This window comes from Panthera uncia, chromosome E1, assembly GCF_023721935.1.
Source record: "Panthera uncia isolate 11264 chromosome E1, Puncia_PCG_1.0, whole genome shotgun sequence".
In the NCBI taxonomy this organism is placed as follows: Eukaryota; Metazoa; Chordata; class Mammalia; order Carnivora; family Felidae; genus Panthera; species Panthera uncia.
The window spans coordinates 13,380,919-13,396,638 of NC_064814.1; the positions used below are offsets into that span (position 1 = coordinate 13,380,919).

Consider the following 15,720-nt stretch of genomic DNA (forward strand, 5'->3'; position numbering starts at 1 on the left):
ATAAATAAAAATAAAACCTCGAGAGGAAAAAAAAAAAAAAAAAAGAAAAGAAAGGAACATATCCTCACCATTCAGCTTGTTTCCTTTGCTCAGCCAATTCATGGAGCCGCCGAAGGGCTTTTTCCTGTTTCTTCTCATCTTTGCGGGATCTTGAAGAGACATTTCGAGCAAACTCTCTCTGCTTGAGATCTTTCAATCTCTGGTGTAACAACAACAACAACAAACAAAAACAAAGGGAACAGAGGGTGGGTGATTTAGAATAATTTGGGGATCCTGAAAACAAGGCCTTTAGAATATTTACCCTCAATCAATGGATATAGTGCTAGCGTAGAACACACTGTTTAATACTCTCAGTAACTGAAACCACAATGGCAGATTACTTTGGATAAAACACTTGGAGTACCTGCATTTCTAATTAGGACAGCATACCACTTACTTTACTGGGCAAAATTAAATGTTTTCAGATACAACAAGCAAATTTTAGAACATTAGGAGGAAAAAAAAGGGACTATTTAATCACCTGCTCCTCCAGGATGCAAAACTAAACAAACAGAACATGAGATAAATTGTAATAACACAAGCCAAAGAGAACAGAAAGGGGTTAGGCTAGTACAGAAAATTACCCAGGAGTAAGATCTTAAAAAGCAATGTACAGCTTACATGGGGAGGTTATGTGAATCAAAACAAATAGAAAGCATACTTTTATTTCACCATAAAAAGGTGCTATTTCTTTTCAGCATGAAGTTTTCCTGTGACTATCACACAAACCATCTTCCAATGCTAGCATGTTCAGAGCTCACCAGTCTGACCACTTGCGTCTGGTCAGTCTGCTGAAATTAGAGAGTAATATGTATAGCTTTTCCATTCCTTCATGGCCCTGAGAGGAACATCCAGGGGATGAGGAGAGAACAGAGATAAGTCAAAGGATTTATTACTTAAAATCCTGATAAAAGAATGAATCTTTTATTCTCAGAAACTAGTATATAATTTTCCTTAAAACAAAACAAAACAACAACAACCAAAAAAGAACAGTGCTGATGACACACTGGTGACAAAGTCCAGACATATCTGCAATGAAGACAGAACTAAAATTATTTCCAACACACTAGATAATATAAAAAACAAACCAAAACAAAACACATACATTAGCCTATGCTTTTACAATAGCATTAGGAAAAGGAATTTGACCCAATATAAAGTGGACATTGCTTTGTGGAAGGGCATGATGTTCAACAGACAGAGGAATTTTCATATCTAATATTTATGAAATGTGTTTTGAATATTTTTGAATTGGGAAGGGAAAAGGGTGGAAAGACACACACAAAAAAAGATATACAGCTAAAGACACTAGTAGAAAAACTCACTCTTGTGATCTGGGCTCCCAAATTAGAAGGATTTGCTTTCAATACATCAGCTGAAAATGTCACATCACAAAGAAAAAAAAGTAAAAATAAAACAAGAGTGGAAGAGAAAAAAAAATAAAGCAAGCATTACTACACAGGCTCTCTTAGTGAATCTGCAAACTATTATACTGAACAATCAGGGACAAAGCCATCAACTCTAAAAGGGTGGGGGAGAGGGAAGCACCTGTACAACACATATATGTGTACATACACAGAGACTGACACAGTAATAATCTCTCCTGGATACATGGACCTGTCTACATTCAGGAAAAATAGTTAACAGAACTTCAGGAAAGACCACTGCTACCTAGAAACCGTCTATCTTATTTTCATTTACCTTTATTTTGGAAATGTTCAAGTAACCAACAGCTGGCAAAATGTTTTCCTAAAGCTGGCTATCCAGAATTAAGAATTTTATAAAAACCACTTCAAGACGGTGGATCAACTATCTTGAATAAATATGAATTCCAATTTCTTTCTTTCAAGGAGAATGAGACAGAAAGAGCCTGTCAGGACTATTGTATCATTATTTCAGGCTACAAACTTAGTTTTTTTCTGCCCCAAACATTTACCAGGCGCTCTAGCCAAAATTTAAATAGAACATATGTTTTTCTCATATCTGCCATCTTCACTCTAGCCACCCCATAGGCCTGCAAAATTTCCCAGTGCCTGGTCATTTCCTTCCTTCCTTCCTTCCTACAAATATTTGATTACTTTTAGGAGTTATTTCCCAAACTACAGGATACTTTCTAGAAGAATGAGCATTTTATCAAAGCCTGGAGTTTCCAAGCTAAATCAGACAGAGGTTAGGCTTTCCAATCATTCAGCAACCACTTGGTGCAACCTTGAAGTTGAAGGGATAAGACTATGTCCACATCATCCTGAAGACGCTGTATCTCAAATTCTTACCATAACATAATTGGAGGTAGGGAGGGATGAAAATGGGATGAGGTCAGTAAAACAAATCTGAGTGCAGCCCCATTCCAGGTGAAGCTATACACCAAACAGGGTGTAGCAAACATTCCTAAATCACCTTTACAAACTTTAAAGTCTCAAATGTAAAATTGGGAACCCCAGAGTTCTAACCCAAACCTTAGAGATAGGGCTTGGCAACCCTCCCAAACCCAAAATGTATGTTTGAGGTCTTTCAGGTGAGGGTATTTTGATGATAAAAACAGATTCTACCCAAGGTCAGACTAAATCCCCCTCCAAAGTCTTTACTGATACCTCATAAAATTTTTTTCTTCTGAACTTAGTATTTTGTTAAGTACTCATCTAGCAACCATCATACTTTGCTCTGTCTATACTTATTTTTGCCTTTCAGAAAAGCAGTATGTGTAAAGTTTGAGTCAGAAAGACTTGTGTTCAAATCCATTAATTACCAAGCAAGTGATGATTTCATCTCTATGAGCTCCAGTTTCCCCCATGAGAAAAATAGGGCCATTCTAGCAGGTTTATGAGGGTAAGTGTCAAAATAAATATAAAGCACTTTATGTATCAAAATTGTTCAATACTGGGGCAACTGGATGGCTCAGTTGGTTAAGCATCCGACTTCAGCTCAGGTCATGATCTCGCAGTTTGTGAGTTGAGCCCCATATTGGGCTCTGGGCTGATAGCTCAGAGCCTGGAAACTGCTTTTGATTCTGTGTCTTCCTCCCTCTCTCTGCCCACCCCACCCTGCTCACACTCTCTCCCTCTCTCTCAAACATAAATAAAAAAAGTTCAATACTGTCTCTGTTCTTTTATTTGGGGCAGAGACTGTAGCTGCTCTTTTTTTAAACTTCACTTTTATTTATTTTTTAAGTAATCTCCACACCCAATGTGGGGCTTGAATTCACAACCTCGAGATGAAGAGTCACATTCTTTATCAGCCGAGCCCCTCCTTTAAAAATTTTTATTTTAAAAACAATCTCTACACTCAATGTGGGGCTCACGTAGCTGATCTTTGTAATCAACACCGTAGTGCACAGAACAGTAGTTAAGTCTACAGAAAGCATCTGGTAAATGCTTGGTGAGTAATTTGGCTGAAACACTGGATCCTTAATTTTTCCCCAAATAAATTCTTTACCACTTGTAGAAAAGTTTGATAAATATTTTCCTATCTCTATTAGGGACATAGTTAAGTTATATGAGATATATGGTTTTCCTAGCTATTACTCTCATCCAGCAAGAAGTCTCATTCTTTAGAGAATCAAAAAGCCTAAAATGTTAAGTCCCTTACTTCTGGACAGAATTAGGCCATGGGTGCCTGGATGGCTCAGTTGGTACAGTATACCACTCTTGATGTCAGGGTCATGAGTTTGAGCCCTATGTTAGGTGTAGAGATTACTTAAAAAAAAAAAAAAAAGAATTAGGTCAAATGGCAAAAAGGATATCAGAAAGTTCTCAATTTCCTATGTAAAAAGTAATTTAAAAAATTTAAGTTTATTTATTTTGAGAGAAACAGGGACAGCACAAGCAGGGGAAGGGGAGAGAGAGGGAGAGAGAGAGGGAGAGAGAGAGGGAGAGAGGGAGAGAGGGAGGGAAGGAGGGAGGGAAGGAGGGAGGGAATCCCAAGCAGGCTCCATGCTGCCAGCATAGAGCCTGATGTGGCGCTCAAACCCAGGAAGTCGTGAGATCATGACCTGGGCTGAAACCAAGAGCTAGACACTTAACAGACTGAGCCACCCAGGTGCTCCTAAAAAGTAATTTTTATAAAGGCAAAAGTCCCTAATTCAGAGTCAGGTTTTCCAGAGTTGGTTATTTTAGTCCATGGAAAAGCCTGGCTCATTTGCAACTAAATGCTCATATGAAATTCTGTGTCCTGTACTTTTACTTTCCTCTTAAATTCTGAAGAGGAACACAACTTCAGGTAACTTCTTCAAGGTGAGAACAGAGGAGCAACATACCTGCCTGTCAAAGAAGAGACAGAGCTCGGGGTGCCTGGCCGGCTCAGTCAGTTTAATGTCTGACTTCACCTCAGGTCATGATTGCATGGTTCATGGGTTCTGGCCCCGCATCGGGCTCTGTGCTGACAGCTCAGAGCCTGGAGCCTGCTTCGGATTGTGTCTCCCTCTCTCCCTGCCCCTCCCTGACTCATTCTCTGTGTCTCTGTCTCTCAAAAATAAATAAATGTTAAAAAAAAAAAGTTTTCTTTTAATGTTTATTATTATTATTTTTTTTAGAGAGAGAGAGAGACAGAGCATGAGCAGGGAAGGGGCAGAGAGACAGGGGAGACACAGAGTCCGAAGCAGGCTCCAGGCTCTGAGCTGTCATCACAGAGCCCCAATGCGGGACTCGAACTCACAGACTGTGAGATCATGACCTGAGCTGAAGTTGGACACTCAACTGACTGAGCCACCTAGGTGCCCCCTCCCCCAATTTTTTTTAAATGAAGAGACAGAGCTTATGCAAGGAAAAACATTTATTGACGTGTCATCAATCCAAAAACTTTTCAAAGGCCAAGCAAATTCCATTCCATACGTAAAAATTCAAGTTAGACTACTCCAAACTGGGATACAGTCTGATCTGAGTGGATATAATTAATCATTTAAGCTAACTCCAAAGCTACTATGTCCTTGTCTCTGAAAATTATAAATTATGCCTTCTGAAGTATTGCTAGTAAATTTGTTTCTTCACTGAACTATTTAAGCTTATTAGTAACAATTTAAGTCATATAATACATTTTTCAGCTGGGCAGAATTTCATTCAAGGTAAAGGAGACTGAACCCCATTCAAAATCAAAGGGTTTGAAGATCCTGTTCTGAAAAACCAATGGCATGTTTCCAAAAAAGCATATACATTTGTGGCATAGAACACAGTGGCCATTTCTTTCTCACTGATTCTCAATCACATGGTAGCTGTAGTTTCCATTAAATTTCCCAAAGACCAATATAGGGAGAGACCTTAAGAAATAATCCAGCGCTTGAAATACCCACCCACATAACCATGTTCTTTGTGCTAAAGACGACTTCAATGTAAAGGACATTCCAGTTTTTTTTTTTTTTTAACGTTTATTTATTTTTGAGACAGAGAGAGACAGAGCATGAACGGGGGAGGGGCAGAGAGAGAGGGAGACACAGAATCTGAAACAGGCTCCAGGCTCTGAGCCATCAACACAGAGCCTGACGCGGGGCTCGAACTCACGAACCGCGAGATCATGACCTGAGCCGAAGTCGGACACATAACCGACTGAGCCACCCAGGCGCCCCAGGACATTCCAGTTCTTAAAACGCAGCTTAAATAGCACTGTGTTGGCAGCAAAATATCTACTCCACGATTACCCAACTCTGCAAACTCCTGCACCACTATTCAACTCTGAACAAATTAAACCAGAGAATTGAGAATCTGGTAAATCTTACCAGATTTTTAATGTGAGTGATAAATTTGCCCACACTATCAATAATGTGGAGTGTGACTAGCAAGGAGTGGCATGGCGTTTGACCTGGGAATGAATGAGACAAAGATACATTTGCACATAATTTTCCCTAATAACAAAATAAGCTTTTGAATTAATAAAATATTTATCTTTTGGTATTACTCTTTTCTAACAAAAATTGATGCTAGAAGTTTATATTTGGGTATAGTCTACTAGGAATAAATCTGATTATTCTTTTTCTCAAGTATTTTAAATCTTTTATCTCAATTTAAAGAAACATGCTATTATTTCCAGATGAAGGGAATTTCAGACATCAAAAAACAGGCAGAGTATTTCCTACTGCCACTAACAATCCTATGTTCTAATATTTACTGAACTCTCAAGAGAGAAAACCTGATTTTGTCTCTGTAGGGTCAAAAGACTGTCCACGGTTTCTTCTCACCAACAACAATGCTCCTCTCCCAGAACAGAGACTAAAGCTTAGTCTTTGTAACTAACCCTGCAATGCACATACAGTTGTCTATGGCACAAGAGATGCTCAATAACGTATTTCAGTTTTAAAATAAATCGGGAGAAGGAACACATCTAAATACTTCATGTATTATCTGTTGATAATGAACAGTGACAGGGAATAGTAAAGAAACTGTTTTGTACTGCAATCTCTTTTTCTAAGTATAATCGACCTTTTTTTTTTTTTAAAGTAAATCTCCACACCCATATGGGGCTCAAACTCACAACCCCAAGATCAAGAGTTGCACGCTCCACCAAGTGAGCCAGCCAGGTGTCCCTAATTCGGCTCTGAACCTCAACCACTTTCTTTCCCCTATGTCAACAATCCTGCATACCCCAAATCCATAGCCTCTTCTCCCCACCATTTCCTGCCTCTCTTTCACAACACAACATTAATCTCCTCTCCCTTCCCAAACTGGAGTAATCACGCTCTAGCTATCACGTGGCCAGGTTACCTGGGTGCAAGTCTTGGTGTTTGATGCTTCTGAATGAGACCATCCAGAACATCACCATGTGGTGAAGAAGGAAAAGGACCAGGAAAGAACACAGAAAGCCTCAGCATTCAACTACTCAGGGAAGGAAGATTACAGTTGAATGGTTAAGGAAACCAAGTTACTGGACATTGGATGTAAAGTCTTTCTTTTTAGCACGTTTATCAGTAAGTGATGAAAATAAATTTTATTCAGTAACAGAGAAAACTAAACACTAATGCCGACTATAGATACTGAAAAAAATCAGAAGGAAATACAGAAGTACTCATTCTTTTTGCTAAGAGTAGTCCTAATTAGTCATTTATGACAATACTTATCATTTGGTGAATATCAAATTAATACGTCATAAAATTCTTGTTAAATACTTGCTTTGGTATTTTCAGGAAGTCAGCAAAAAGCCTTCAAAGTGTGGTATATTCTTACAGTACCAAGCTGTGCCTGCTGTAACATGTTTTTTTCACATACATGTACGTATATGTACATACAGTCACCATCACCAAAATTTAAGCTGGATCATGAGATTAAAAAAATAATTTTATTGAGATACAATTCACATAGCATAAAATTCACCCATTTAAAGTGTAAAATTTGGTGGGTTTATCAGAGCTATGCAAGCATCACTACTAATTTTAGTTAGAACATTTCCATTACCCTCTAAAGAAACTCCATGCTCATGAGCAGTCACTCCCTATTACTCCTTTCTACACAGTCCCTGGAAACCTAATATATGTTCTCTATAGATATGATTATTCTAGACTTTCCATGTAAATAAAATCACACAATATGGGGGTCTTTGCGACTGGTTTCTTTCACTCTGCGTAATATTTTCAAGACTTGTGCATGTTGTGTTTATCACTAAGTCATTCCTTTTTATTGCTGAATAACATTCCATGGTATGGATATACCACAGTTTGTTTGTCCATTCATCAGTTGTTGGATATATGCACTGTTTCCACTTCTGGGGTACTATTAATAACGCTGCTATGAACAATCTTATGCAAATTTTTGTGTGGACACATATTTTCATTTTTCAAGGGTATACACTGGTCATATGGTAACTCTATATTTCACATTTTGAGGAACTGCCAAACTGTTTCCCAGAGGGGCTACCCCATTTTACAATTCCACTAGCAATGTAGGAGTAATCCAGTTTTTCCATCTCCTCTCCAACATATGTTACGATGTCTTTTTAACTTTGGCCATCCTAATATGTGTGAAGTGGTAAACTACTGTGGTTTTGTGGATAATGAGTTTTAAATATAACTATATAGGGGTGCCTGGGTGGCTCAGTTGGTTAAACATCCACCTCTTGATTTCGGCTCCAGTCATGTTCTCACAGTTCATGAGTTCAAGCTCTACACTGGGTTCTGCTCTGACAGTGTGGAGTCTGCTTGGGATTCTCTCTCTCCCTCTTTCTCCGTCCCTCCCCTGCTCGCATTTGCTCTTCCTCTCAACATAAATGAATCAAAACTTAAAAAAAATAGATACAACTATATAGCCCTCAAAATCATATCTGGAGGCAAAGGTTTGACCTCTTTGTAAAATTGAAAGGAGCATAATTCATAAGAACTGCTTAGGCCTAAAGCAAATGCAATAGCAGCATCTCAGTTCAGAGCTCTCTTTTCAGGACTGTCACTCACAGACTATCATTATTTCTTAGGTTGCTTTACCTTTTCAGACTACAACAGAACATATAGCCTCATATATGAGTCTCCACCACAATGTATCACTGTAATAAATGTAAATGTGCAGGGCCAGAAAACAGGTTGAAAACTGCAGAATGTAAGGTAGAATCATTTTAATTCATATTGGGAATGTGTATCAAAATGAAGAACAGAGTCAGAAATTCCCAGGAAGGGAATACAGAGTTTACCAGCAAATGAAGTTCCCAAAAGGGTCTGTTTAGGGTTACCCCTGCCTGCTCACAAAAGCAGATGGTTTCCCTAAACAGAAACAAGAATTTTCTAAGGTTAACTAGATTGTGATAGCTGGATTTAAGAAGTCTATTCCCAACAAAAGCAGAGGCGGTGAGTACATAAGATTCAACAAGTGTACAGACTCAAAACATGCTCAGTTTTTGGAGGACTAGCCAAATAATGTCATTCTTTTATTAAGCAAAACAGTTCCAAAGAAAATAACACACACAGCAGTAACAAACTTGGATCTCTCTGCTACAGGTTACTAAAATAAAACTACAATGTCTCAAGTTCTTAGGAAGCCTTCCTCTTCATATCTGCTTTGCTTCTCCAGGCATAATCTCTTCAGAAGCTAATTATGCTGTTTAAGTCAACATCTACAAAGCTTTGGGATTCATAAATACTTTACGGCTTTCCTAATCTATTTCACCTGTTTATAATAATCAATTTACAGTTTTCTAAGGATAAACACTCCAGAAACACATGAAATATAGATTATATGTGTAGATTATCTTCAGTAGTATCTAAGTGGTTTAGCTTCTATTATTATTATTATTATTATTATTATTATTATTATTTTCAAAGTAAGTTCTACGCCCCAATGTGGGGCTTGAACTCCCAACACTGAGATCAAGAGGTGCACGCTCCACTGGCTGACCTGGCCAGGCACCCCCGTGGTTACACTTCTTTTAGAAGAGTTCAGTTTCTTTTGTATTTTAGCCCTAAAATTATTTCTCTCTTATTTTATTTACTTTTTATTGCCTTTTAAACATTTCCATTTGTGTTTCCCTTGCAATGAGTATCAAAGTAGCACTGAAGAAAGGGAACCCAGTCTGAAGCTCCTCAAACCTGTAGTGGCTTGCCAGAGGTCCAATTGGTTTTGATGTGCTTATTGTCCTGATGCCCCGTGTGCCAAGCACACAGAGGAGCAAATACAGTAGAATATCTTGAGGGGCAAAACTGCAACAGTAAGCAGTGCAACTCCAAGTGGAGAGTGGCCAGTCCAAATCTGAATGAAGTCCATGTGAAGTCCAAAGATGATCATTCCTTCCATCACCAAGGAATTTCTCAGAAAATACTTCAACACAGAACCTATTTCAATTCTGAGTCATGAGGAAAACTAAGCCTTCTATTCCTTGGTAATACCAGATATACATAACAGTCAACGAAAAGTAAGCAATACTGCCCCAAAATAATTGTAACAGTTTAGACAGAGTTAACTAAATCACGCAGTCACAGATCCCATTGTGTACAATTCAGAACAGAGCAGTCATCGAGGGGTACTTACTATAGGCTTAATCTGTTTTAGTTCAGCTATTTACAGCTCATAAAACCACTATTTTTACTGTTGAAACAGACCTTGGTATTAAATGAAACTTCAGTCTTTTCAAGAAACGTGAAAGGGGTTTTCACACTGAAGCTATTTTAGCAGGTTGAAAGCATTCTTTCCTCTGACCAAGACACTGATTCTTTCTAAAAAGAATTGCCTAAAGCCGCTAATTTATATGTACCAGATTTTGATAAACTGGATGCGACTACTGCAGATGGTTTTGAAATTGCAAAGAAGTTGGACCCAACACTTAAAGATGAATAAGGAGGCAGCTTTTCAATGTGCTGCTTCTCCACTGTCAATTAGAACCGTGTGTGTGGAGAGAAAAGGAAGGTCTGGGCCTGGGTCACAAACTCAAATGTTTAGAAGGATTTGGCAGTTAATATAGTGAATCACACAGGTTGCTGTAAGAGACATCTAATTGAAGAGTGAGCATGTGACTTTCTAAAGAGATAGCAACTATTCAGCTTTAGCCAACTGTTATGTTGAAATGCAGGCCCAATGTTCTTAGGTATTTCAATTTTTCAAGATAAGACAAAGCCTGAATTATATAAAATCTCATTTTTAAAAGACAGAGAACCAATCAAAATTAAATGGGAAAAATCTAACACTACAAAGACCAGACAAAATACATCTGTGGGACAATTTGTGACCTCTGGTTTATGTATTGGAGGCTGGTGAAGAGGACCCTTAGTGGCACAAATAAAAGAGAGTAAGACTGGGAGAATCCTGACTAGGTGGCAAGGCACCAAAGAAAGCAAAACAATAACAAAAAAACCAGTGTTAAGATAAGGTACTATTATTACTGTGTTGCTACAAATTGACTTCTGGGAAACAATGTTCTTTGTAGTTTGAAATTTAGGCCCTCTGAAAAGCTCAAGAAAATGGTTTCCATGATCATATCCACTAGTAGACCTGTTTTTAGCTATGCAAAATAATCAAAGATGCAAGGAGGTAGAGATGAAAAATGTTTAGTTTCAAAGTAACCTTAACTGTACTGTAATTAAGCCAAGAGGGATAGAAGATGGATACTAATGTTTATTAAGCTCTGAGGCATATTAGGACTAACTTACATAAAAAGGAATCACAGATTGAGCTAGCTTTTGAAGAATGGAGAGGACTACCCTTCAAAATGTATTGAAATTATCACCTTAAAATGAGAGTTAAACTGCTGAAAAGAGCCAAAATGTCTAATTAGCTTTCTCATCTTTAAAAAAGCTGGGTCTTCATATTTGCAGGGTAGTGACTTTCTTCACAAAAATCTTGGAAATTTTGAGAAAAACTAGTGAATAGGGAGAGGCACATGATAACCCCCCAAAATCACCACAAAACGTGGGTGACCACACAGCCCTTTTTTGAGAGATTATTTGTGCTTAATAAAGATAAGGGCGTGTTCAGAATCCTGTCTATACTACTAGTTTTACCACTAACAGGATAGATTATTTCTCTGGAAATTTTAATAGTAAAAATTTGATGGAAGATGCAAACTAGGGATTACTAATATAGGGGTTGAATGTACTTACCTATTATCTCAGATTCATAATAATCCTGTGTGCCTTCCTGGAAGACAAGACAGGGTGTCTTTATGATTTTAGAGCATGAATTTGGAAAATGGTAGGTCCATTTGTATGGTAAGTTCATGTCCATCAAAGAGGAATGAAAAACAGGACATAGCTCCTCTTAGGGGTTATTTAGCTGTGTTGTACCAAGGGCAATTAAAGGCTCTTTAGAAATTCTAAGTAAAGGGAAGAGTACTATAAAAAAATTTATTACTGTGCACTTTTTTGTTTATATATTTACAGCATTGTTTCAAGATTCTACTCTATCTGCACTAAGAGGGCAGTATAAAGAAAGATGAAAAAGCCTATGTTTCAACCAAATACAGAACACTCCGCCAAAACCAAAGAAAACAACAAACTCACACTACATTCATTCTTTTTTTAATACCTAAGATGGGCTTTTGAGCATGGTGAAGAAACAGGCTCACATGCATTCATTAACCATACCAGCTAAAGATTTCTTCCCAGACCAAGGACTGCAGACATTTTTCTATGTTAATGGAGAAAGGTAGTCCATAAGTTCCTTATAAGAAACCCTTAATTTTGTATTTTCATTTTTAAATGAAATGATAATCTAAAAAATAGTATTTGGGATCATCTAGATGAGCATTTTACAAATGTTTATAACATGACGAGGGACTTAAAATGACAGTGATTTGTTTGTACCAAGGAAAGGCCAAATGATTTTGCAATATCATATGTCTTTGAAAGTTTTTCAGTAGTCTTAATAGAACAGGGTTTCTCAACCTCAGCACTACTGACATTTTGGGCCAGGTATTCTGTGTTGCAAGGAGCTTTCCTGTGCATTGTAGGATATTTAGAAGCACCTCTACCCACTACATGCCAGTAGCACCATCTTCCTAATTGTGGTAATCAACAATGTCAAGTGTTCCCTAGAGGACAAAACTCCCCATGTGGAAAACCACTGCAACAGAGAAACATGGAGAGAGAATGAAGTCATCCCAAGGTGCACAGAACAGACATGTCAAATTCAAATGAACCAGAGCTGTAACAATTACTACTACTCTCAAGTTGAAAGCAGCATCACTAAAACATTATCATCCCTCACATTAATGCTGTCGATGTGAATTTCACTAGTTCTGCATTTCTGCTCAGATTTCATTTGTAATTCTGTTGCTTGGATAGAATATTTTCCCTTAAAAAGCAATCTAAACATTGCTCAAGTCTGAATTATACTTTTCCTGGTTTATTTTTTTTCTAATAGAAACTTTACTCAAGAGACTTCTCATCAACTAAAAATGTAACCTTTCTAAATGTCCTTCTGGTGCCTAAAGTTTCTTCTGGAGTCCTAATTTATCAGACAACTCTTTTTTTTTTTTTTTTTTTTAAGTACGCTTTAAGCCCAACGTGGGGCCTGAACTCACGACCCTAAGATCAAGAGTCACATGCTCCACCGACTGAGCCAGCCAGGCGCCCCACAGACAATTTTGTCCCCCGTAGACAATTCTTAATTGAAGAAATTTTTAGAGCCCAAAAAGGTGGTTGTGTGTTTAGATGCTACAAGTCTTTCTCAATTCCATAAAAAATAACCCCCAAATTTGAATTATGTATACACTGAGAAGCCATAAAAATTATTGGATAAGCAATATTTGCTGTTGTAACTCTTTCTTGACAGATGTTTCTTTGAAAAAGTAAGGTAACTCCAGTATATATCTTGTCCATATATATCCTCTCTATATTTCTTTTCTTCAAATTAAGCAGACCTTGATAATACACAATGTCCAAAGGTGTATCAAAAGTTCAAAAGCTGTCTTGGATACAATTCTATCAGTGGAAGCATCTTAAATTGGTTAGGTGTGGTTAAACATGAGAGAGACTGTTGCAAAAAGTGTAACAGGTTACAAACTATCCTTGTGCTAGTAAAGCTTAAGGCTTGCTCTTTACTTGTGCACTGAAATCTTATGGCTGGTTGAAAGATGAAGCAAAGGTATTTAAAAAAAAAAGTTGGTTCAACAGATCCACTTAAGACAGCATTCCAGCAATGCTCACAAATCTTACAAGTTTAACAAATACAACTATTATGCCTTCAAAGACCTAGTAAATTCTGCTAAAATCACCCAACATCAAATGGCTCAAAATTATTCAATAAGCCAGAAATTTAAAGATCCATTTCTTTCTTCTAAAATCCCCCCTGGGCCACCTTCTTTATGCCAGTATCTAGTTAGGTACAATTTTATTTTCTAAGTCAGTGAAAGCAAAAAAGACTGCAAAGAAAGTATAATTTACTTTTTAGCAAGCTCTTCAACATGCAGCATCAGAGGTTTTTGTTCAAGTTAGAACAGCATCTAATTCTTTTTCCTTCTCAAGATTTATCTAGTTTCCAAGGTATACCAAATAACAAAATAACTTACTGATAGGAAATAGTAGCCAATAAAGCATGAACTCCTGTATAGAGAAGATGAAGCACCCATAGTCTGGGATAACTATTCAAAGTTTAACATGTTCACAAAGAGAGAGAAAGGGAAATAAAACTCCTAGTGATCCTCAGTTGAACTACCAAATTAAATACAAATTCAGAAAATAATCCAAGCCAAAAACTTTATGCAAGATTTATGAAGCTCACAATTCTCTACATAAATTCTTGGAAGAGGGAGGTCTATGTCAGGACTTGTCACTGAAAAAAAAAAGTAAGTCAGATAGACCTCAGATAAAGACTGGCAGATATAAGAAACCATAGTCACCAAGCTTTTTGGGGTACATTTATAAAATTCAATAATTCTAACAAATAAAGTGTTGTTTTGTTAGCAAGCAACTATTCCTCACCTGCTTGTGTGCATGATCATAGGAGTTGATGTGGTTGTCAAATTCCTGATGTTTCTGATATTGCTTATCACAGAGTTCACAGTAAAAGTTGGCTCTGAGGTCTTCCAGTGCTTTGGCAATGGCCTTCTCTTTGTCAACATAATCCTGTAAGAACCACAAAATACAAACAAAAAATGAACTTAGAATTTTAAGTGAATGGTATAAAGACGGTTATTTAGTGGTACTAGCAAAAACTAGATGGAACACAAGCGGCAATTAGGTGGGTAATTTGTGTGTACTAATAGTTGTCTTCAAATAAATAAACATTCAAAAAGAGTTCCATGTTTATTTATTTTTGAGAAAGAGAGACAGAGCGTGAGCAGGAGAGGGGCAGAGAAAGGGAGACGAAAGAGGATCCAAAGCCAGTTCCAGGCTCTGAGCTCTGTCAGCACAGAGCCCGATGCGGGGCTCAAACTCAGGAACCATGAGATCATGACTTGACCCGAAACCAGATGAGTAACTGACTGAACCACCCCAGTGGTCCCCTGCCCCACCGAAAGAGTTTAATTTTACTTTGCCTTTTGGCATTATGGTGGCATCCCCTACTCCTACCTCTGGCTAAAAAAAAAAAAAAAAACAACAACAACAACCCCAAGCAACCAGAAATGAGAAACAAACAAAATTTTTTGAATGTTTATTTTGAGAGAGAGAGAGAGCACACAGCAGGGCAGGAGCAGAGAGTGAGGGAGACACAGAATCTGAAGCAGGCTCCAGGCTCTGAGCTGTCAGCAGAGTCAACACGGGGCTCGAACCCATGAACTTCAAGATCATGACCTAAGATGAAGTGGGATGCTTAACCAACTGAACCACCCAGACACCCCCAAAAAGAGTTTAATTTTACTTTGCCTTTTAGCATATGGTGGCATCCCCTACTCCTACCCCTGGCTAAAAAACCCCCCAAACAACCAGAAATAAAAAACACAATTTGTACTGCAGTGTAAGGAACCATAGAAATATCCTCAAAAGAGGCAACAGAGGGGCGGCTGGGTGGCTTAGTCGGTTAAGCGTCCAACTTCGGCTCAGGTCATGATCTTGCAGTTTGTGAGTTCAAACCCCGCATCAGGCTCTGTGCTGACAGCTCGGAGCCTGGAGCCTGCTTCGGATTCTGTGTTTCCCTCTCTCTCTGCCCCTCCCCTGGTCATGCTCTGTCTCTCTCTCTCTCAAAAATAAATAAATGTAAAAAAAAAAAAAAAAAAAAAAGTTAAAAAAAAAGAGGCAATAGAAAATAAAACAAATCAAATAACTGAAATTGGTATCAGGCTGTGATGGGGGAGCTAGATCACAGAAGCCTCATTAATAAATCAAAGAACCTGTGAATGGGCTGGAGAGTA

At 38.0% G+C, this 15,720-nt stretch overlaps 1 protein-coding gene across 7 annotated transcripts in view; it reads right to left on the bottom strand.

Annotated features, from left to right (window-relative positions):
* GPATCH8 (G-patch domain containing 8) overlaps window positions 1-15,720 on the bottom strand; it is a 100,820-nt gene that overhangs the window by 9,930 nt on the left and 75,170 nt on the right. For all 7 annotated transcript variants that reach the window (XM_049636260.1, XM_049636266.1, XM_049636261.1 and 4 more), the window contains 2 exons: window positions 14,351-14,494; window positions 69-199 (listed from right to left, as the gene is read on the bottom strand). In XM_049636260.1, the coding sequence (XP_049492217.1) occupies window positions 69-199; window positions 14,351-14,494 (275 nt within the window). The remainder of the gene's footprint in view (window positions 1-68; window positions 200-14,350; window positions 14,495-15,720) is intronic.